We start from the raw sequence: 23,642 nt of genomic DNA on the forward strand, positions 1-23,642 counted from the left end.
CAGTGAGCTGTAATTAGGAAGGTAAGTTTTCTGAAGGAAGAAGATGTTACTCTCCAAATCCAAATGTAAATGACTTGGATTATCCGTGTCACTGAGCGCTTCATTCAAGCAGATAATTGAGAATTGACAGTGTCCTTTTCCCTCAATTACTTCCTGATAGTTCCATGTGCTGCAAAGGGAGGAACATGGGACTGCTCTTCAATAGCTGTGTTAATGTCCTCGTTCATTCTACCTGTTTCTACCAATTAGCAAACACGAACTCCTGTGGCAGCACCAGGTTGGCCTCCCCTGGCAAGCTGTGTGTGTTCCTGACTCCTCTCCCGCCTCAGGCCGGCCGAGCTCAGCTTCTCGCCTTTGCTTGTGCCGCGGGCAGGCTGCCCCAGGGCTGGGAGACCTGCAGTTGACGGCTGGGACCCTGGCTTGCTGGGGCCGCCCTGTGCATGCGTGAGGGAGTGTGGAGTGAGAAGAGCCAGCTCTTCCCCCAGCTCCCTGGGCCTCGAAAATCTCAGCTGTGTGGGGAAGGGACAGATTTTAGAATGTGTGACGTTAATTAAGACATCTACCCTCCGAGGGTGGCACAGCTAATACGCACAGCCCTGCTGCTTGCTACCGATGTGCGTCTCTGACTTCCCGCCCTCCTCTGTCCACTGAACTGCCGAGAATGGCATCTGGCCACTCCCCGTCCTCCCACCCCAGCGGTCACAGGTGGTTGTGAGAATCGGTTGAACCCCTGAGTGGCCCAACCCTTTGAAATCTTCAGGACTTGGTGTGTGTAAGATTGTGTTTATTTCCAAGTCCAGGCTGCCTGATCGCTCATTCTTCAACGGGAACATCATTTATGGCCTCCTGCTTTTAAGAGCAGCTTCGGAGGTGGAGCATGGGGCTTCGGGAGACACCCGGGGTGACAGTGACCCTAACTCTTCACCTGTTTGGTTTTGTTCCCTGGCTGTTGAAACCTGGATTGTTTTCAGCTACCGGAGGGCATAGAAGAAGCCGAGATTTTGTTGTTGTTAGTAATTCCATCATTTGGTTAGGTAAACGTGGGGTCCCTTACAGGTATTGTTACGCCCTGGGTGAATGTTTAACCCTGGTTCACCGGCCTTAGTCACCACGGTTGCAGGGTGAGATGCAGAACTTGAGACACAGCATGCCACGTGATCCAGACTGCTTGGGACACAGTTCTTAGGTTTGGAAGCAGGAAAACAAGGGAGAAGTTAAGCTTAATTATCATGGAATCATTGGGTAATTTACAGTAAGCAGGTTCTTTTTTTTTTTTTTTTTTAAAGAAAGGATTTATTTATTTATTTAAAAGGCGGAGTTACAGAGAGGGGGAGAAACAGCGACAGGATCTTCAATACACTGGTTCACTCCCCAAGTGCCTGCAACAGACAGGGCTGGGTTAGGCCAAAACCAACAGCCAGGAACTTCTTCTGGATCTCCCACGAGGTGACAGGTGCCCAAGCACTTGAGCCAGCTTCTGCTGCTTTCCCAGGTGCAGTAGCAAGGACCTGGATCAGAAGTGGAGCAGCTGGGATTTGAACCAGCACACATGTGGCATGCCGGTGTCACACAAGGCTTTACCTGTTGTGCCACAGCACCGGCCCCAAATGGTTTTTGAGTAACCACTGACCTTCTGTTTGAAACAGCTAATTATTACATCCAAAGTTCGCAAGCCTGGCTTTTATTTTTGAAAGTTGTGAGTGACTTAGTTTGCTTAGAAGAGAAAGAAAGAGGGTGAAAGTGACAGAGGAGGGGGGAGTATTTCTCTACTCTTCATTGCATTTCTGGATAAAGTTTTTTGCAGCTTTAGATCAGGCGCAGCATATCATTGCCAGAGGAAGAGAATCTGGCTGACTGCTTGTTTTTATAAATAAAGTTTTATTAAAACACAGTTACGCCTACTCTTACACATACCTGTTACTACTGTTCTGTTGATGGCACAGTGTAATTGATGTCATGGGGTGGTGTGGGCCCCAAAGCCTGAGGTGTGTGCTGTTGGGACATTCATAGAAGAGTGTGCCAGCCCCTGGTCTCAGTAACAGACGTGCCCCTTCCCAGGGCTTGTGTTGCCGTGAATCCCAGGGAGACCGGACTGACCCACGCATCTGCCTTACACACGCCATTATTGGCAGCTTGGTTGGTGCTGGTGTATTTCTGTGAGCCTGAGGATTTGCTTATTAGTTCTGGAATGCAGTGCCCCCAGTTTCACGGTAACTAAACCTGCATCGGCCTCACGCTCCCGGGCCGTCTCCCTGTGTCCGCGGCAAGGACACTGCCGCTGGTGGCTGAGGTGCAGGTGCTTTCGCCCCGAGGCGGGGCTGTGGCTCCACAATCAAGGCAGTCCCCTCTCCTCGTAGACAAGTGCTTCCCAGGCGCTGTCCGCTGGGCGCCCCCAGCCTTCCGGGAAGCCGGTTCTTCGCTTTGCCGTCCACATCTCAGTCCTTGTCGGGGACGGAAGGGTGAATCGCTGAAGGTCACGTCATAGCAGAGCCCTCTGGCAACGTGTGTCATTGTGTGAGTCATGTTGGCGCTGGGGCGCTCAGCTGGCACCAGCGGGATGCACACCCAGAGGCAAGCCCGGCCTCCTAACAGCTCTCTCCACACAAACTCTGATGATTTCATTAGTGAGGTAAGTGGACGGGCCATCAAGTAATTAATTTGCCTCTGTGTGGACGCAGGACCCCAGTGAGAGCTGATGGTGGGACGGCGCTCGGAGCCTTGGGGATCCCTTTCCCCCGAAGCTCATCGCCCAGCAGCTGTTCACTTCTAAGCTGCCTGTGCCTTCCAGGAAGCACAGACACCCTGATTAGCTCCAGGAGGCTCAGGGCCCCTGCACGAGGGCTGTGTTACTTCCTGTCCTGCAACCTTGGAGGACGGCATAGTGGCCAAATCCACTCTGCTCCACGTGGCTCCTTGTCCCCATCCCCCGGGGGCCTGGCTCTCAAGTGTCCAGCGCCAAGCAGAGGGCACACGGTCCCTGCTTTTAGGAACTTTCCCTTTGAGTTGAGGAAGGTGCCACTTTCATAAAGCTGGTAACTGGTGCTCAGGGCAGAAGGAGGAGATGAGTGAGCAAGACTCGGAGCCCAGAGGAGGACCACTCAGTGCAGAAGGAAATGGGCGCTGGCGTGCGGTGCTGAATGGGAGGATCGCGTCTGGCTGGGCTGGCGTGGAGAAGCATACTGGAGGGATACCACCAGCCAGTGCATGTCCTGACACGCCTGACACACACACATGCATCTTCCCCACATGCACATGTGTCCACACCCATCCCCCCCACATGCCTGCACACCCATACACATGTTCACATACACCATCCCACCACATCCACACACATGCCCACACACACATGCGTGTACACCCACACACGTGTTCACATACACCATCCCACCACATCCACACACATGCCCACACACACACATGCGTGTACACCCATACACATGTTTACATACACCATCCTACCACATCCACACACATGTCCACACATCCCCCCATGTGCATGTGTGTCCACACACACCTGTGCACCCCGTGACGCATGTATATGCACATCCACACACATGCCAACATGCCAGTGTTCACATGCACACACGTACACAATTCACATGCACATGTGTGCCATATCCATGACATGCATACACATGACATGCGTGTGTATACACATACTCATGTATACAGGCATGCACTTGCGCTTCGGCAGTAGACACAGTCACAGGCGCTTGACCACACGTGTCCCCATACAGACGCGTGGGCATATTCACACACACATGAGCATACGTGCACTCATTCGTGCACAGAGGAGACAGTTGAGGGAGGTGGAGTCGGTCACTCCGCAGGAGACAGGCTGGTGCGGGGGAAGTGGGGGATCTGCCTCTAGAGTGGAGGGCCTTCCCACGGACAGGGAGTGAGGACAGCATGGAAGAGGTACTCTGGCTCTGCTGTGTCCTGGGGGCGAAGTGTGAGGACGCGGGCAAATGAAAGCCGCAGGAGAGCCCAGCGGGGAAGCACAGGTGCTGCCCAACGCCGCCCTGGCCGCTCTTGGCCCTGGGCTTCCCTAGGGTCATCTGGAAGGGTCACTGGGGGATTTCTGGTTTAAGAGAAGAAAAGCTCCCCAGCTGTGTCGCTTCTGCAGAGCAGGCTACTGGCTTGTGTTTCCAGGGAGATGCCCCCCGCCCACGGGTGTGGCTGCATATCCGAGAGCAGGCACAGCCAGGTCCCTGTCCAAACGTCCCGGGTCCTCTCTACCCCCAACCTCCCCTACTCCATCCCAAACTCTGCTGCTTTGTGCAAAGATTTTCCCAGTTGCTGGTATTTTTAGAAGCAGGTTCTCTTGTAGAGAGAGTCCCCAGCCAGTCACGCTGGTCTTTCAGGAATGGAGAGGCCTGTGGGTGGGTGTCATGGCAGGCACGGGCGTGGGGGCACTGCCCTTGCTGAGCCCTGCCAGCCGGTTCGTGGTGCTGTGGAGGCCCAGCCGGGAGACGGCAGAGTTGTAGCTCCGGTGTGGAGGGGAACGTCTTCCAGATGGAGGTGTTGTCAGCCCTCCCTGGGAGTTATGTGTCGTTTCTGCCTGTGCAGGAGGTGTTAGGGAAGGTTTCTGAGTGGGAAAAGGCCTCAAGACCAGGGAGAGCAGGGTGGGTGCCTGATGTGGGAGCTGCCACGGGGCTCACTTCCTCATGGGGTGGGGGGTGGAGTGGAGGATGGAAGCTGGGCACGGGGGAGGGGTTGGGCCTGAGATGGGATGGGTCTTGAACATCAAGCTGAAGCCCAGGAAGGGCCCCAGCATGCTAGAGGACTTGCCTCAATGGGCAGCCTTTGGCTCCGTGAGAACCATGCCGAATCCTGGGGATGCAGGGATCTGACGTGGGCCCACCTTGAGATGCTGCTCATGGGTGGCAGGGAGTGAGAGGCTGAACCTGGGAGGTGGGGAGCCCCTGGAGGAGATGGGGCCTTTGCATGAGGGAGGGGCCGGTCTCTGTAGTGGTCTGTTTGCTTCTAGTGTGCTGACCCACCAGACCTGTGCTGAGACCTGCATTCTCAGTGTAATGTAGTCACGATACGAGATTGCTGACTTTGGAATTTCAGAGGTGAGACCCCCCCGTCATGGTCTGCTCAGCGACCTCAGGGGCCTATCACGGGGGCTGTAGGTTCTTTGGTTTCCTGAGACTCATTCCCGAAGGCCTTTGTGGGGAGGTAGATGGGCCAGAATCTGTAGTCCTTCCTCCGAGGCAGAAGTTCGTGGAAATAGTTTTCTGGATCTATCTTTGTACACTGAACTATTCCTCATCAACTCCGTAGTAAGCGGCCAGCGTGCCCCTCCTGGAAGCCTGCCATGGGGAACCCATCCCGCACCCCGAGTCTGGGGGCGGCAAAGCCTGCGTCGGGGTCACTTGGGCAGCTTGGTCTCACCCAGGCTTCTGGGCCTCGCTTGCAGGGTTTGTGCAGACGCAGGGCCCAAGAGCCGGCAAGCCTGCCATTCCTGGGGGTGCTGCTGCTCCCCGCCCTGTGATGGCCGCCTCTGGGAGCAGGAGCTGCTGGATTCTCACGAGGACCTTGCTGTGGCGAGGCCTCTTCCCAAGGGCTTCCCCAGCGGGCGGCCTTCCCAGGCTGTCAGGAGCAAGTGCAGAGACCCACGGCGGCCTCGGGAGAGGGGGAGAGGGAGGAGGCTCTCCAGACTCCCCAGGGAGCCCTCCCTTTCAGCCTGGGGAGAATTCGGACTCTAGCCATTCTTGTGGTGCTGCAGGGTGCTGGGCTGTGAGCAGTGACAGGCGGGACCCCTGACGTCCCACCTCCCCAGCTATGAGGGAGCAGCTGTCATCCAGACGACAACTTGGTCTCGGCCTCAAGACGGAGCAGCACGTTCTCATCCATGCTCAGTGCCCACCCGGCTGCCGGCCTTTCAGGGTTTATCCTTGTGCACCGCTCCACCTCCTGCCCAGTGCCCTGGAATGTGGAGACAAGGGTGCTGATGTTGAGCGAGGGCCGGAGGAAGCTGAGCAGACACCCAGAGGTCTCCCTGCCCGAGTCTGCGCTCAGTCTTGGCGTTCACGCCCACTGGAATGATTAATTGATGTCCTCCATTCTGCTGGACAATTAAGGAAAGCAGGAGAAGGAGGGAAAAGTCTTCAGTTAGACCTAATTTGGCACCATATTGTTTTCTGTTAATCTATTTTGTTTTCTGTCCGTCCGTCCCGTGGGACAAGTGCCTTGCTGCTTGCTGAAGCATGCATAACTAATGTCCTCATTAAGGCCTGATCTGTTTATCACGGCCATGCTAGGAAGCCAGCCTGCCAAACCTAGGCGCAAGCTGGGGGCTGTTCCCTCCCTCTGGGCCTCTGCCCCACCTCATTAAGCTGGTCCGGGCTATTGATTGGGAGCCTGTGTTTGGAAGAGTCTCCCTCACTCCATGCATTATCTTGACAGATTGATCAGACCTGATTGAGAACCTCTTAAAGGAACGAACAGCTGTAATGGGAAAGTTGGAGTCTGTCATCCGTTAGGATGATTCTGGGAGCCAGAAGAGCAAGGCTGACATCTTGGAGCAATTGTATTTACAATTAACATGGCTGAAAACGATTGCCTCTATTGATCCCCCCTTCCTGCAATTACAGCCCCATTGTTTACATTCCAGCACTTCAGTTATAAAAAGGAAATTCAATAATTATTGCATTATTTAAAGTTAAAGTGCCAGAGTTTGCTGGCTGCGCTTGCTGGTTGATTTAACGTTCGGTAAAATCCATGCTGAGCTCTCCATCTTGAGGCCGAACAATATCGGCTTTTAATGAGACTTCAAAAGGGTAGGGGGGGAAGGAGAGCAAGACCCAGGGCGCAGGGTGTTTGTCTGGGTTATTTATGGGGGGAGCCCAAAAGCAGAGTGAAGAAACCAGCCGCGTCCACACCGGCGAAGTTGTCCCTCTCGCACGTGCGGGTCCCTCCTGCCATTGGCTGTCTGCTGGCGTCTGCTCAGGGAAGCATGCTTCTCTGTTTGCTCTGTGGGTCCCTTGTCGCCCTCCTACCTGTGTAACTGTCTCCTTCCACCTTCATCAACACCCAGGGAACTGGAGGAGAAAGGCCGAGGTGTCGGCAGTGGCCGGAGTGGTCCACGCCAAAGGCGTTTGTTTAGAGAAATTCCCTCCCCTGCCCCATCGCTTTTCCATTTTCTCTTTCAAGGGAAAAATGAAATAAGATTTAAAAATATATTCAGCCCCTCTTGAGAGAGAGCAGCCAGCCCTGGGGGTGCTCAGTCTCCCCAGTCCCTGGCACGCCCCCTGCCCCCGTCTTCTCTTTGGTCAGGGAGCTCTGGGTGCCCAGAGGAGCCTCTGGCTTCGGGCACTAAAGCCGTGCTCTCCACAGCAGCGACCAGAAAGTTCAAGAGATTGGGAGGAATTTTAAAGACTGTTTTATTTTCCTTGTGTTGGGTTGAAAGTCTTCCGTGGGCTCGGTTCCAGCAAGGCGTCTGGACAGGTGCACTCAGCAGGAGGCAGAGCAAGGAACGGAAAAATGATGCCTCATGCTTCGCCATCAAGAGTCATGCTTCCAGCCGCAGCCCCGGGCTGCTGCAGACTGCAGGTGTGAGAGAGGGGGAGCGAGATGAATAGAGCCAGCTCTGACTTTTATGGAGTATGTGGAGCAGGCTGGTGGCGGGCAGCTGCTTCCGTGCGACTTTTTCATTAAGGAGGTGAATTCTCCTGTGCAGGTGTTGCGTGATTTATCTGGTGTAGTGTGCTGGACTCTGACAGTGTCTTTGGGAAAAGGCACACACAGATTTTTAGGTCCAGGAAGCCAAGTCTTCAGACTCGGGTCTCTCTTCCATGGCAGCTTCTGGCTGGTCCATAGCAGTGGTTCTCAAAGTGTGGTCCCAGGCCTGCGGTGGCAGTGTGACCTGGGAATGGTTAGAAATGCCAATTCCTGGGCCCAGCCCAGACCCGCTGAATCGGAGCTCCTGGGGTGGGCCGTGATCTGTGGCGTCACAAGGCGCACAGGTGCTTCTGATGCGTGCCCGAGTTAGAGAACCGCTGAGCTAGAACGCGGTTGCGTCATGAACCACCAGGCCCGCGGCGTCGTACCTGCCTGTCCGCGATGACGAAGCCAGATGCGGTCTCGCGGCACAAAGACTGTGACGGTGCACAATGTTTGGGTAGTCGGTCACGTCTTGCCAAGGATTTTTACGTAAATGTGCCCATGTGGTTTCAAAACCTGTCTGTGAGGAAGGCAGGGCAAGCGTCAGTGTCTCTGGTTTGCACATGAGGTAATGCACCTGTTTTGACCACCAGGCGAGTTGTGGTTTGTGTGTGTGTGTGTGTGTGTGTGTGTGTTGTTGTTGTTGTTGTTTTGTTTGTTTTTTGTTCCTGCTCTGTGGACCCTCATGTGCTTGGAGATAAAAATCAGCAGATCCTTGGGAGTGGATTTGGGGAGTCAGGGGAGTGTGTGTCAGCCGTTTGAGCTGAGTTCCCCTCCCCCCCCTTAGTCCTCATCTGGGATGTTGGCCAACAGGATGAAGTGCAGGGGCCGCATTTTCATCATGGTGGAGCTCTGATCCAGTAAACAGATACGGTTTGGTGGCAAGGCCATGGACTTGAGGCTTGGATCCCGCTCTACCAGCCGCTGACTTTGGCTGAGCTACTGAAATAGGAGGAAGAAGGCAACCCTGTGTGTGCTGCCCCCGCTCTGTGTTATAATTTCTGTGGATCACAATTTCTTTGCTACCAAACACGGGGTTGAAGGCGTGATGAGAGGGGACAGCACGTCAAGGAGATATGTGAATGAGGTCTTCCCTTCTCTGCTTAATGCCAAACGCAAACTAATTGGAAAAATTACAAAAGTAATAAATCACACCAGCCCTATTTATTGGAAAGGCGGTCGGTCCGTCAGGTGTTGGGTGTTTTAGGTGGGGTCCCACCAGTGGTGCTATGTGGGGGTTCAGTTACCGTCCCAACGCTGCACCGCAGGAAACCGAGGCACACCACTGTGGCTGACCTGCGTGAGGGCGCACAGCTAGTGGATCGTGAGGGAAGGTTGTCCACCGGGCTCCTCCAGGGCACACCCTGCCCCAGCGCTGCCGGGAACTAGCCTAAGCACGCACCGGGCGGCCTTCACACCGGCTCACAGGGGCTCGCAAGTAGCGCCAGGCACAAAGCACACCTCAGGGAAGGTGGGAGGGGCTCGTGTGGGGCGCTGGGAGTTGCAGGAAGTTTTTGGCGGGAGAGTTGGGTATTTTCCTCCCACATACACAGGTCAGCTTCTGAGCTCCTCACGTGCTCGCTTGACCCTCCTGGAAACCAGCCCTCACTCAGCTGGCTTCGGGGTGCTCTGATGGGCGCCTTCCTTAGGGAGGACCGAGCCCCGCTCCCCGTGTGTCAGCAGGGACTGCTTCCTGGGGTTCTCTGAGCAGGGGTCAGTGAAGGCTGTGGCGTGCGGGTGCGGCGTGCCCCAGGGTTCCGGGTTCGTGTTCTCGCATGAAGACTCGTAGCCAAGCGGGCATCGCCCATCCGTTCTTGCAGATTGAGAGTGCTGTTTTTCCTTCCAGGGCCAGGAGCGCTGAGACTTGAGAATCAGGCAGTGTCATACACTTACGGGAGAAGACGCAGGAATGGGCCATCTCAGCGGTGGCCTCAGAGCCAGCAGCTGTGGCTTGTTCCGGGGCCTTGAGGAGCCTGGCCTAGAAACCAGAAAATAGGTCGGAGCAACCCAAACGGATGGATCTAAAGGAACGTTTTTGCTTCCTTTGACTTTTTTCTTATAAACCGTGGTTGGGGCTCGTATCTTAGAGTGTCGGCAGGGCTCCTACGGTGCAGCAGGACTAAATTAGCATGTGCCAAGGACGAGGGCATGAGTATATGAAAAGCCAACATTTAACAGAAAATACGTAGATATATTTAGGTTGATCTTTCATGTGTCTTCCTGAAAATGTGCCGTTAAATTTGAAACTGTAGCACTGATGAGAAAGTTCGCCACCCTCACTCACGCCTGGTCGCATGGTACCCAAAAGGAACGTGTGTAGGTGTTCGAGGGACGTTCCTGAGCCTGGGAAGTCTGGTGTTGCAAAACGTCCCTGAAGCCCGGGTAGCGCAGGTTGATGGCTGTCACTTCGAACGCAGCTCCAGGTCCCAGTCCTGTTTCTCCCATGCTCTGTGAGACCCTGGGGGTCCACGTGACCTCTTGGAGCATCGCCTTCCTCCAAGGACCTGACCCCACGCTGTCTGCCTCATGGAGCTGTTAGGAGAAAACTCTGAACACGTGTGTCTTCGCTGCACCAGCAGTCAGTGCTGTGTCACGGAGGGTGGAGAGTGAACACTCGCTTAGGTGTTCCTTGTGTTCCGTGGGCTGATGCTGGGGAACCGGCAGGCTCACCTGGATCCTCCTCTTCCCGTTCCTTCCCGCCAGATCTGCTGTTCTGTAGCCATGTGGTCTGCTCCCATGGTTTTTAGCATCCTCTCCCCTGCCTCAGCCGGCACCTGCTGTGGGGAGCGGTTTTACCCTCCACGTGCCCTCTGCTGTGGGAGACCTCCGGTGTCGTGGCCTGGCAAGGGTTGGAGACAGGCTCTTCCACCTGCTTTTGCCCGGAAGCCTGTCAATGCCCTGAGGGGGGCCTTCCAGAATGTTCCATGGGAGGAGCGGGGAGAGTTTTTCCCCTCATTGGGAAGCGTTTCGGGGACAGCCCCTCTCTGCCAGAGAGCTTTGCCGTCTTCCTGTGCTCTCCGCCGATGAGGGCTGGGTTAGGGCTGCCTCGCGCTGGGAGAGGGTGGGCTGAGTGTCGATGGTAACAGGTGTTGCTCCCCGAGGAGGCTGCCTCGGTGGCTCGTGTGCGCGCACCCACGTGTGCGTATCAGAATGTACTTTGTCCATTTCCACTTTAAAGGGGAGGCTCTGACAAAAGCTGATCAATACTTTGCATTCCATGCATGAAGAACAGACGTTAGAAGTTTCCTCTGGCCAGGGAGGAGGGGGGAGCCGGGGCCCCTCCAGATTTATAGAAATCGATGTTCTCTGACAGAAGTTGGTTAGCTTTCCTGGGAAACAAGTAACAGGAACACATTTTTTTGATTTTCACGATGAATTATTTTCTAACAAGAGCCCTCTTTGACTCTCGGTGTTTGGCCGGGGTGAACGAGCGCCACATATTAATGGGATAGAGTCCCACAAAGCAGCGCAGCCCGGCCGCTCTGCCTTCTTCTCTGTTTTAATTATTAATTTGCTTTTTGCACTTGGCTTTATGTGCCAGGCTCATCGTGGGAGGTGCCTCAGCGCAGTGAGCGCTTTCCTTTGCTGAGTTCATCTCCCTGAACCAGATCTGGAGAAGTGGCGGAGATGGACGCGAGACCTGGATGCTCCCACATCGGGGGCCTCTGGGTGCCATGTTGAGCTGCCCCAGGATGCGAGGGGCATTTTAGCATGCAAATAGTCATCCTGGGATTGGCAGGAGGCACACACCAGGGACTCTGGCCTGCCCCAGTGAGCCCACCCCGGCTGCGGTTCCAGCAGCTGGCACTGACCACCTGACGTGTGTCCATCGTCTTCCTCGTTACTTGAGGTGCACACGGTCTGGAATCTGCTGCCCAGTGGCCATGTGGAGGGCGTGACATTGTTGCACTCTTGTTTTGCTTCCATTTAAGAGTCAAATTGGGCACTCCCTCCCTTCTCAGAGGTGCCTCTGTGAACATTCGGAAAGCAGGTCCTGTAGCCAAGCCCAGAAGTTTCTTTCCCTGGAGACCACTATACCTTTTAGCTCATCTTTTCTGTTCCTGTGCAGGTGCATTAAAAACCAGTCATGGCCATGGTGGGGTGGGGGTGGGAGGCGATCAGGGAAAACTGAAGTCCAGTTCAAGGTCATCCACAGAGCTGCCTGACGGGTGCTTTCGGGGACCTCCGTGGCCACTCTCGTTGTTCAGCATGGTTGGTCTGCCCATCCTGATTGACGGGCTGGTGGTGTTTCCTCATGAGCAGTTTGTAGGCAGCTGCTAAGTTTTGCTGAGTCAGCCAGGGGCCCTGTGATGTTCAGTGTCCAGGTGGTCTGCTCCCATGGTGGTGTCAAAGTGGAAGGGCACCTGCCGTCCTCACACGCCCATGGTGTGTCCTCTGCATTGCCTCCGTCTGTGTCTGAGTCACCTGCAGGCCAAGCCCCTAGGGATGGGCATATTCTCTGTGTTTACATCTGTGTGTGTGTTTGCATGGTGTCTCCCTTGTGTGTGTATGTGCGTGCGTGTTTGCGTGGTATGTCCTGTGTGTATGGGTTTGCATGGTCTCTCCTAAGTGTGTGTGTGTGTGTATTTGCATGGTGTCTCCTATGTGTATGTATGTGTATGGTCTCTGTGTGTGTGTGTGTGTGTGTGTGGTGTATGTATGGATTTACACGGTCTCTGCTATGTCTGTGTGTATGTGTATGTGGGTTTGCATGGGGTGTGTGTGTGTGTGTGGATTTGCACTGTCTCTCCCGTGTGTGTGTGGGGTGTATGTATGGATTTGCATGGTGTGTGTGTGTACTTGCACTGTGTGTGTGTGTGTGTGTGAGAGAGTGTGTGGTATATGTATGGATTTGCATGGTCTCTCCTGTGTGTGGGGTTGGCATGGTACCTGTGTGTGTGTGTGTGTATTTCATGGTCTCTCCTGTGTGTGTGTTGTGTGTGTGTGTGTCTGTCTGAGGCAGGCATTTACATAGCATCTCTAGTGTTGCAGATACTTAGAATCAAACTGAAACCAAGCCCCGCCAGCCGGGCTCAGCAGCCAGTTTTCTTTGGATCCCTGGGGAGCACGCGTCACAGTGTACTAACCACAGTTGAAGTTGTTGTTCTGTGTTCTTTCAAAAGTACCGTGATGACCTAGTGGAGGACCGTGGTTAGGAGTCATGAACACAGTCAAGACAAGAAAAATACGCAAAACACAATGCGGCCCCCTCCGCCCCTGTCGGGGGGCAGAGGCAGAAGGCTTGGGGAATTCGGCGTTTGCATGGGAGAAGATTTCCTGCCTGGCGAGGAGAGCGGGAGCTCCGGACGGAGGCAGTGCCTTTCCTGAGTGTACCCCTGGGACCTGCGCCTTGGTGGATTCTTCATATATTCCAGTGAATTTAATTAAATACATTGTGAGCCCAATTGAGGGTATTCTAATTAGCTGGGTCAGGAACAAATTATTCTCCTTCCTTCTCCAAATGAAAACATCTCTCTTCTGCAGCCTGCCCTTAGGTGCCCCGCCCCCGCCGCTGCTTCCCATTGCGTGGGTTCTCAGGCTGCAATTCAGTGGATGTGGCCAGGGTGTTGCTGGGAAGGAAGAGAGGGTGGGCGTTCTGGCCAGCAGGGTCATGAATGGACCCACCCTGTCGGTCTGTTGCCTGTTGCTGTAACCAGGTACCCATGTAGTTAGCATGTAGTTAGCTCACGGTTGTGGTTACTGGATGTCCAAGATCAAGTGGCCCCATCTGTCAGCCTCTGAGTGGCAACGTGATGGATGGCTTCACCGCGAGAGAGCGTTTGACCGGGAGAGACCAGGAGCCAGACAGAGGAGGGGTTTGGGGCCAGGCTTGGTCTTCTGCACCATCCTGCTGTTCTGAGAATTCACGCACTCTGTGAGACCAGTGTTAGTCCAAGGCTAGCACCCGCAGTAACCACAACACTAGGCTCTGTCTCTTAGAGCTGCACCACCTCTCACGTCCCCACCCTGGGGACCAAGCTTCCAGCAGGTGAGCCTCGTGGGACACACTCAAACCACATCCATACTGTGGCACCCGCTCAGTGCCTGGAACATGAGCAGAGGGTATGGCAAGGGTCAGAGGTTAGGACGCTGCCGACAGCTGGGGGTCCTTCTTGAACTGTAGATGGGGCAGCCTGCAGAGCAACAAGAAACTTAGAACAGCTTTTGTTGCATGCGGGTAGCAGTTGGGAGGCCCAGGCGGTGAGTAGAAGTTTGGAGTTGTGATGTGGACAGTAGAAGCAGGTGTCTCCTAGAGCAGTCCAGACAGAATGTGTGCTGGTTTGATTTTTGAGTGTCTTGCAGAATGAACTCAGAGTGGAAAGCAAGCCTTGAAGATTGAGTTAAGCTTTCATACATGTCTAAGAACAGACCCTTCACGTCCCCGTGTACCGTTGCTGCTGGACAAAGCTTTGTCTTAGCTGTTGTGTTTTATTTTAAGCAGGGGTTCCCACGGGGGTGCCTGTGTCCGTTCAGGACTCACACAGCCCTGTCACCCAGGAGCCCCTGGATTCGAGGACAGGAGGCTTCCGGCGTCTCAGTACCCATCTGACTCTTTGTGGTGACATCATCCTCTTCACTCGGATGGGAGAGACCCCGGCATCGGGGATGGCTGTTTAGAAATCAGGGCATTAATGCAAGGAAATGGTTTTCCATGAGCAGGTCAAGGGGGTTTGGCAGTATGGCCTGCCTGGTTTGCTCTGATTTCATGGTTCAGGGTGCCTCCATGCTCCCTTGGTGGGTCTCACCGCTTTGAATTCCACGGTTCTGTTCCGAGTCTCACTCTGGTCTCAGTGACCCTCAGCCGCAGCCCCCGGCTCTTGTGTGTTCCTTGCTCTTCACTGCCAGGCAGAACTCTTGCTCTGGTTTTTGGCTTTTGAGGGGCTTTGTGGAGATGATGGTGGGGTGCACATGGGCAGCTCATCCTTTACCTTGACGTCTGCCCCATCAGACCCGCCATTGACCCTGTGTTGAAGCCTCCAGGAAGCCCTGTGTTGGTGCGTTCCATCCCCCTGAAGTTCCCTGCAAGCAGCAATATTGCTGGGCAGACAAACTGCAGATAAATCTTTAAAGGCAAGAGAGTTCAAGTTGATTCAAGAAAACAGCCTGTTGCTGTCGGTGTCGTCTGTTCAGCAGGAGCGTTGAGCTCTCTGGTCTTCCAGCTCCCTGAGGTCGGGAAGCTGTTCTGGGGCAGCCATTCCTTGCAGGGAGGTGACTTTGCCCCAGGGCTCTGCACCTGACTGTTGAGTCACCTGTGGCAGAGGACAGAGGCGACCGCTCTCTCGTCGCCTTCGAAGCCCTTGGCGTCGCACCTGCTGGCGGGCACGGCCTCCTGCGGAAGCACTTGGGCTGCTTCACACGGCTGAGGGCCTGCGCCCGTCTCTAGCGACATGACCCTGGCAGTTGGTGCAGTCCCAGTTGTTCTTCCAGTAGGGTGCAAGCGTGGATTCTTCACGCCTTTTCAGCGAACGTAGGATGTGCGCTTACGCACGTGCACGTGTCATCAGACAGGAAGCACCCCAAAGGCAGCGCTCCCAGTGTGCCAGCTTCAATGTCCTCCGTGGGAAGCTGGACGGGAATGTGCAAGCAGGCTAAGAAATGGCGGACGTGGAACAGAACCAGTGTGGCCCAAAAAGCAGGCGAGCCACCCACCGCGGTCCCAGGATGCTCACCGTGTATTGAGTCTGGGGCCTCGGCAGAGGCGCCGGTGACGGGCCGGGTGGGAGTTGGTGGGGAACAAGGCAGAAGGAGCAATGCCCAGGCTTCCTAGAACCCCTGCAGGCCCGAAAGATGTGCGAGAGATGAGCCCCGGTCCCAGCGCTCGCTCTCCCACTGACTTGCCGGGTGCTCTGGGGCAGGTTACTTAAGCTTTCTGGGGATTGTTCCCCCTACTTCCTGGGCACCCAAAAGAATTGCTTCTCGCCCTACGAGGGTCGTTTAGAACGAAGGGTTAAGCCTCTGTACACCCAGAGTGTGCAGTTCCCCGTGACGGAAAAGGGTCACTGTGTCCATCGCATTCTCCCCGAGGGTGGGTGAGTGCCGATCTACCGTCACCTCCGAGTCTCCTGCACACAGGAGTCCCGGGCCTGCTGCCCGCCTCGAGGACTCCTGCCATTTGTCCATTCTGAACTTGAATCCCACGTGTGTCTGCTTCCCGCCAGCCCAGATGACCTGTGATAAGTCAGGTGTCCTAGAGATACTGACACAGAACTGATTTGGAGAAATGCAATTCTCTATCTTTTTTTTTTTTTAATGCGGAGGGGAAACATTTGGGGTTCTCTCAGTAGATTGTAGTTTTAAATAGGAAAACTTGAGTTTCTTTCTCGTGAAAAGCCAGACAGTAGCTTTGGCTGTGTGGGACTGAGCTGGGCCGCTGTGCAGGTGCGGTGACTGAAAGCTTTTCCCGAAGGAGGGTCGGCCGGGTGCTCACCCGCTAGTCCCTACCGCCCTCCTGTCTCTTTCACAGCGGTTCTACTCCCATGTCCTGATGGCAGCCTAGACGGGCCATAAATCAGTGAGCGTAGCTGTGTTCCAATAAAACTTTGTTTATAGAAACAGAGGGTCAGATTCGGCTTGTGGGCTGTAGCTTGCCAACCGCTGATCTAAATAAAGCAGGACACTTTGGCGAGCCTTTCATAATTGTGGCAGAAAATTCAGTGTGTTTTTTAACTCAGAGTCCATGGGTCGGGACCAGAGAAGTGCCCAGGCCTGACTGTGAGGCATCTGGCAACACTGGAACATCAGCGCTTCAGGTGCTCGGGAGCTGGGGACCGCCAGGAGGGGCCCTTTGGTTGGCAGACTACCAGCCCTGCAGAGCCCCCACGGAGGGACGTTTGGGGGACGGAGGAATGAGGACTCAGTGCTTACCCTCTAAGCTGCTAGAGGAGGGAGCCTTGGGGAGCATGGCAGCCACACACACACACACACACACACACACGCAGTGCCTGACGATCGGCAGCCGTCCCCTTGGCCGTGGAGCTGTGTCTCTCGGCCGCATGCCTCTGACTGCCACCAGGACAGGGCAGGCTCCAAGCGGCTGACCCAAGGCGTGTCCCCTCTTCTTTGTCCCTCGCAGCACCTGCAGCAGCACGAGAGCGGCGTGGAGGGCGAGAGCTGCTACTACCACTGCGTCCTGTGCAACTATTCCACCAAGGCCAAGCTCAACCTCATCCAGCACGTGCGCTCCATGAAGCACCAGCGCAGCGAGAGCCTGCGCAAGCTGCAGCGGCTGCAGAAGGGGCTCCCGGAGGAGGACGAGGACCTGGGGCAGATCTTCACCATCCGCAGGTGCCCCTCGACCGACCCAGGTGAGTGGGAGGCCCAGGGCTCCTCTTTGAGGGAGACGTTGCGGGTACGTCTGGCGGTGACGGGCCTTGGGGGTGTTCAGGAGGGATTCTCATGGATCCGTGCTTGTTGTTGGCACCTCTTTTCTTTGGCTCCTGCTTCCCAGGGAGCAGGCTGACAGCAGGTGCTCTGTCTTGTCCCAGAATTCCTCCAGCACGTCCCGGAGGCCGGATTTACTGGCTCAGGCCCCCCAGAGCGGATGCTGGCTTGTGCATCCCAGTAGGGAAAGAGTTGGCCGCCGTCAGGTCTGGTCTGTACAAATGAACTTCGGAGATCAACGCCGTAATTACTCTGAAAATTATGTTGGTTGCTGGGAGGCCTGGGCCGGCTCCTCAGCGTCCAGGCTCTCTGGGGGAACTCGCCCCTCCTGCCACCTCCTCTGCGGTCCCCCTCGTCTCTGCCTCCCTGGCTCGGCCTTGCTACCCTGGATCCCAGTGGGACCTCATTTGGTAGAACCCCTTCTTCTCTTCTGCTTCTTCAGCCTTCCCGTTGCTTTCTCTGACCTTGGAAGCACAAGACAGTTGCTTGCCTCTTTGTAAACAGGATCTCTCCCGTATCCTACGACCCTGTTCTCTCCCCAGCAGTGTCTTCGGGATTCTACTGAAAGACTGCTCTGTGTTGCCTTCTTATCCACCCCTGAGCCCACCAGGGCCTGTCTCTGGCCAGCACACCCCACCTGGACAGGGCACCGCCGGCCGTCGATGTCCCCAGCCCAGAACCCCCCACCGCTGCTGGTTCTTTGCTTGTTGACCCGTTTGAGGTGCTTGCCTGGACCCTTCCCTTGGCTGGCACGACATGTTTCCCTCTCTTCCCTTTGCTGCTCTGACTGGCCCCTGTGTTTGGCCCCCGTCCTCTGCCTGCAAGACCTATGCTGTCACCGTGCATCGGGCCCCGGTCATTGGTCCCGAGCCAGGGGAAGCTTTGGTTTCCTGTGGTTGCCGGCTGCCCTCGCAGGCATGCTCGCTCCTGTGCCTGGTCCTGCCGTGTGGCTGACAAGCCCCTGGCTCCCCACACAGGCTGTGCTCCTCTGGCTACATCTTGGGGCTCCATCTCCCCAGCACCTGCTCAGCCCTTGGGCTACCGTGGCTGTGCCAGTTTTCAATTTTCATGTCAAGGGAGATGAAGAGCTGCACATGCCTTCTTTGTTTTTCTTTTTCCTAAGATTTATGTTATTTATTTATTTATTTTAAAAGATTTATTTATTTGAAAGACAGAGTTACACAGAGAGGAGAGGCAGAGAGAGAGAGAGAGAGAGAGAAGAAGGGAGGGAGGGAGGGAGGTCCTCCATCTGATGGTTCACTCCTCAATTGGCCGCAATGGCCAGAACTGCTCCGATCCGAAGCCAGGAGCCAGGAGCTTCTTCTGGGTCTCCCATGCGGGTGCAGGAGCCCAAGGAATTGGGCCATCTTCTACTACTTTCTGAGGCCACAGCAGAGAGCTGGATCGGAAGTGGAGCAGTCGTATCTCAAACGGGCGCCCATATGGGATGCCGGCACTGCAGGCCAGGGCATTAACCCACTATGCCACAGTGCCAGCCCCTATTTTATTTTTTTTGAAAGGCAGAGTTACATAGAGGCAGAGGCAGAGCCAGGAGCTTCTTCCAGGTCTCCCCCATGGGTGCAGGGGCCGTAGGACTTGGGCCATCTTCTACTGCTTTTCTCGATCCATAGCAGAGAGCTGGATGGGAAGTGGAGCAGCCAGGACTAGAACCTGCACGCATATGGGATGTCGGTACTGCAGGTAGCAGCTTTACCTGCTGCACCACAGCGCTGGCCCCTGTGCATGCCTTCTAAGAACCGGCGCATCCTCCCACAGGCCCCTCTGCCTGGGTCTGGCCTGGGTCTGGCCTGGGTCTGCCTGGGTCTGGCCTGGGTCTGGGCCTGGGTCTGGCCTGGGTCTGCCTGAGTCTGGCCTGGGTCTGGCCTGGGTCTGCCTGGGTCTGCCTGGGTCTGGCCTGGGTCTGGCCTGGGTCTGCCTGGGTCTGGCCTGGGTCTGCCTGGGTCTGCCTGGGTCTGCCTGGGTCTGCCTGGGTCTGGCCTGGGTCTGCCTGGGTCTGCCTGGGTCTGGCCTGGGTCTGGCCTGGGTCTGGCCTGGGTCTGCCTGGGTCTGGCCTGGGTCTGGCCTGGGTCTGCCTGGGTCTGGCCTGGGTCTGCCTGGGTCTGCCTGGGTCTGCCTGGGTCTGGCCTGGGTCTGCCTGGGTCTGCCTGGGTCTGCCTGGGTCTGCCTGGGTCTGGGCCTGAGCCTCTCCCACGCTGCTTCAGTTGCCTCCATCTCTCACAGCCCCTTCCGGGACTGTTTGTTGCTGTCCTCGTGTTTCAGTCATTGTCGGTCAACTTTTAGCTCTGGAAGGAGAGGATGTTACTGCCTGCTCCTCCTCTTCAGACCCACCCCCTCGTGGCCACTTGCACACATGTGCCGTCCACAGAACCCAGGCACCACGCACACCAGCACGCCACATGACCACAAGCATGGACGCTGCACACCCCACAAATGCGCAGGACGCCATCCCCACGTACCCATACCCTGCACGGGCTCACAGCCCCACTGCAAACACAGGTACGGCACACACTCTGCCCCACATACACTCACTCACACACACACAGCCGCGTCCACACGCTCCCGTGCCCCCTCCCACACCCTCCAGCCCTCCCTCTGCCCTCCGCCTTCCCTTCCCTCTGTCTTCCATTAGGATGAAATAATAATTTGGGGTTATATTAATATTCAGTGTTTTCATTATTATAACTCTATAAATATTAATCACAGCTGAGCCATGTAGAGTTTTATAATTTCGTTTACCTTCTTGTACAACTTTTTGTTTTCCCTGGTTTTCCTGGTGCCATGATTAATTCATGCTAACCTTGCTGCGACAGCTCTTGTCTTGTCAGCTTTTGCTGCCTCTGGGAGGCGCCCCTCCCTGGCCCGCCCACCCCGCCTCTGCAGGCTGTCCCACCCCTGCCCTGCTCTTCTTGCCACCCCCCTCTGCATCTCTTCCCTTGCCCTCTGTGGGCTGTCTCTGTGCCCTTGTCTGGGTCATCCCACCATCCCTGTCCAGGTCACTCAGTGTCCCTGTCTGCGTCTTTTCAAGACCCCCGTGCCGGTCGACCTGCTCCCTCTGTCCAGGTCACCCGCTGCCCTGTGCAGTGAGTCGGCCACACACAGAGGTGAGGCCGCACCATGGTTTCCCAGTAGCTCCCGTGGGAGGAGCTGAGGTCTTCCCACAGCACCCAGGCCGGTTCTCCAGGTCAACCTGTCTCTTCTGGAACGTGCTGTTGGGCCCATTTTAGTTTCTGTCACCCCTAGGTCGCTGTGATGCTGTCCCTTCCGTCCCAGCCTTTCTCAGTGCCTTTTCTGGTCACAGTTCTGTGCCTTCCTCGGTGGGGCCTCCACATCGTCCTGGAGCCCGTCCCTGGGTGGTGGTCAGGGGCGCCACAGACTCATGGCCACGCCCGGGGACTGAGCGCAGCGCCGCCTGCAGCCGGGGACCCTGCTGTGCACCCAGTGTCCGCACCACCCCTGATGCTGCCGCCTCCCGAGTGGTTCCTGGGGTCCTCCTGCCTTCTGGCAGCTGTAGACCGATTTCTTCAGGGTCTGCAGGGTGTTTCTTTGGCCAGCTCTGTACGCATCCTTGTTCTGATGGTCCGCGTAAAGTGTGTGTCTTCCACTCTCGAGTCTGATTGGCTCTCCCGAGAGCTCCCTTTCTGTGAGCGAGGCTCTCCCAACCAGAAGGGGCACGGCTGCCGCGGCTGTGGGTCCCGGTCGTGTGCGCTGATGCTGCCCGGGAACCACGGCCCACGCCCCTGCCTGTGGCTTTCCCTCATTTGACGCCTGTTGGGGTGCTTCCCCCTTGTGTGTGGGAGCAGCCCCAGTGGCGATGGCCGACTTCCTCTCTGGCGTTGTCTTTGGCCTGGAGTCCTGTATGTGACTTGTTCCTCCCTGCCCAACCCCTGCTCCCCTCCCCCACAGGCACGCCAGGGAAGTGCGTGCTGTGCAGATGACAAAGGTGATAGGGTGACGGGCACAGGAAACCCCTGAAAGAAAACTCAGGTTGAAATTCAGCCTCCTGTGCCCAGGAATGGGCTCTCGAAGACGTGGGCGAATCCTTGGGAAAACGGGCACCCTGGGCCTGGCGGGCTTGAGCCGGTTAAGGTGGTCGGTGCCACAGCTGCTCACCAGGGCCCCAATTCCCTCCTCTCTGATGTCATGATCGAGACGTTAGGCTTTATGCTTGCAGTGTGGGGAGTTAGGATGCCTCCGTGTGCTTTCCCGGGCCCCTGCACTTGGACCCCACACTGCACGTCTGGGGTTGGGCCATCTGGAGCTTGCCGTTCTGGAGTTTGGTTGTTACCTGCTTAGATGCCGGTGTATTTTCCCCTCCTAAATTTCCTTTTCTCCTCTGAGCTCTGTGCACCACCAGGTTGTCAGCTAACGCCACCAGACGTCACTTCCTCTCCTTGCCTCGCTCTGACCCTCTTAGGGCCTTCCATGGTATCAAGATTTTTTCCTCGCTGGGGCTGCTGGAGTGAGCTGTTTTCTTCCCTGGGAATGGCAAAGATAGGATCTCTTCTGACTCTGTCTGCAGCTTAAGTCACGTGTCTGCTGGTCGGTCAAGTTCACGAGGACGTGTCAGTCTGGGGGAGGGTGTCCAGAGACAGGAAGTTGCAAAGGCTGCCTCTGGCCTTCAGAACACTGTGACGCTGGCTGAGGTTTCTGTCTGCCTCCACTGGCTGCGTAACCCCTTAACAGGTCTCGTGGCCTGATGTGTGACATCTGGGCCCTGGCCGCCATGTGCTGATGGTGAGGCCCTGTCCCTGGGTGCCCTGTGGTGGTGGAGCATTGCCTCGAGGTCCCTGGGCTGCCTGAGTGTCGTCCTCTGTTTTCATGGGGACGTGTTCTACCCTCACCCTGTGGTACACGTGCACGGTGGTGGCCATTCCTAATGGACAAATGACATTCTAACACACAGCTCAGAGGAAAGAAAGTGATGTCTCCGGTGAAGCCCTCCCCCACCCCCAACATTGTTCTCTTTTGACTTGTATTGGTTTTTTAAGTTTTTAATTAACTTATTTAGAAGGCAAAGAGAGAGAGAGATCTTCTATCTTTTGGTCCGCTTTCTGAATGCCTGCAAGAGCAAGGCTTGGGCCAGGTGGAAGCCAGGGACCTGGAATTCAGTTCAGATCTCCCATGTAGAGTCCAACTACTTGAGCCAGCACCTGTTGCCTGCCAGGGTGCACATTAGCAAGAGGCAGAATTGGGAGTGGAACCGAAACGGGAACCCAGGCGCTCCAGGGTGGGGTACAGTTTAGCTGCTGCACCCAGCGCCTGCCTCTTGACCTTGATGTTGGGTTGTTGCCCTGGCTTGGTTAGAATTCGGCCTTTCCTTTTATTTTTTTTTTTGACAGGCAGAGTGGACAGTGAGAGAGAGAGACAGAAAGGTCTTTCTTTTTGCCGTTGGTTCATCCTCCAATGGCCGCCGTGGCCGGCGTGCTGCAGCCAGCGCACCGCGCCGATTCGATGGCAGGAGCCAGGCACTCCTCCTGGTCTCCCATGGGGTGCAGGGCCCAAGCACCCGGGCCATCCTCCACTGCCTTCCTGGGCCACAGCAGAGAGCTGGCCAGGAAGAGGGGCAACCGGGACAGAATCCGGCGCCCCGACTGGGACTAGAACCCGGTGTGCCGGCGCCGCAAGGCGGAGGATTAGCCTAGTGAGCCGCGGCGCTGGCCGGCCTTTCCTTTCATTCCTACCTGCACAACAGGCTTCGTGGCCTCATGTCCTGGCATATGTCCCTTAGTGGCCAGCACCAGCTGTTTGGTTCCCCTGAGTTGAGCAGAACCTCTGGGAAGATGGAAGGTGTACATGGGCAGCTGGTGTGTGGCATCAACTTCCCAGTTACCTTAGTGAAAAGTCGTTCCCAGCTCCCAGGTGAAACTGTCATTAATTTCACTCTCAGTGCCCTGGGCTCTAAGAACACAGACCTTCCGTCGCCTTCGCTGGCCTTTCTCGCCCTCTTCGTTTTGTCCATGCCTCATCCTCCACACGGCTGTTCCATGTGGCTGGTGACCTACACACGCTTCACATGCGTGCAGTTAAGTGTCATGTTCCCTGTGGAGGATCTATTGCATTCCAGACTCGGTGTGGGTTGGGGGACAGCTCGTGTTGCCTTGGCTTTCAGCACAGAGCCCCTGGTGAGTGCACTGGCCACCCATTCAAGGTACCCGGCAGTGGTCGGTCAGTCCCTTTGAGGGGGCGCCATCCTTCAGGGTGGAGGGAAAGATGGTGTCCGCTGTGACTGACCCATCTTGCCATTTAGGGTGCTGGCTGCTTGGGGTCAAGGAAGTGGATGCCGCTGGCAGAGAGATGTGGTGTGGGGGCCTGCCTTTCCTGAAATGCCCCCCGGCTTCCCTGAATAGATCACTTCTCAGAAATGAAGTTTGGGGAGTTCTCCTGAACTCACACAGCTTAAGCTGAACAGAAAATACATCATTTTCTGCTTTCTTATCTGCCTTTGTTTTTATTTTTCAGAATTGGCATAAGCTATCCTCTAAATGAAGTTCATCTTTTTTTACGAACAGCTAAATTACATACAATTTCAGCATAATTTTCCTCATAAGCCTAAAATATGCTGTGGTCAG

The 23,642-nt window shown here is 55.8% G+C and overlaps 1 protein-coding gene across 4 annotated transcripts in view; it reads left to right on the forward strand.

Moving 5' to 3' along the window:
* Positions 1-23,642, forward strand: part of ZFHX3 (zinc finger homeobox 3) — a 254,770-nt gene that overhangs the window by 133,215 nt on the left and 97,913 nt on the right. For all 4 annotated transcript variants that reach the window (XM_070062681.2, XM_070062683.2, XM_070062680.2 and 1 more), the window contains one exon: positions 16,745-16,976. In XM_070062681.2, coding sequence (XP_069918782.1) covers positions 16,745-16,976 — 232 coding nt within the window. The remainder of the gene's footprint in view (positions 1-16,744; positions 16,977-23,642) is intronic.

This window comes from Oryctolagus cuniculus, chromosome 18 (genome assembly GCF_051225735.1).
Source record: "Oryctolagus cuniculus isolate XC-2025 breed Fujian yellow rabbit chromosome 18, ASM5122573v1, whole genome shotgun sequence".
Taxonomy (NCBI): domain Eukaryota; kingdom Metazoa; phylum Chordata; class Mammalia; order Lagomorpha; family Leporidae; genus Oryctolagus; species Oryctolagus cuniculus.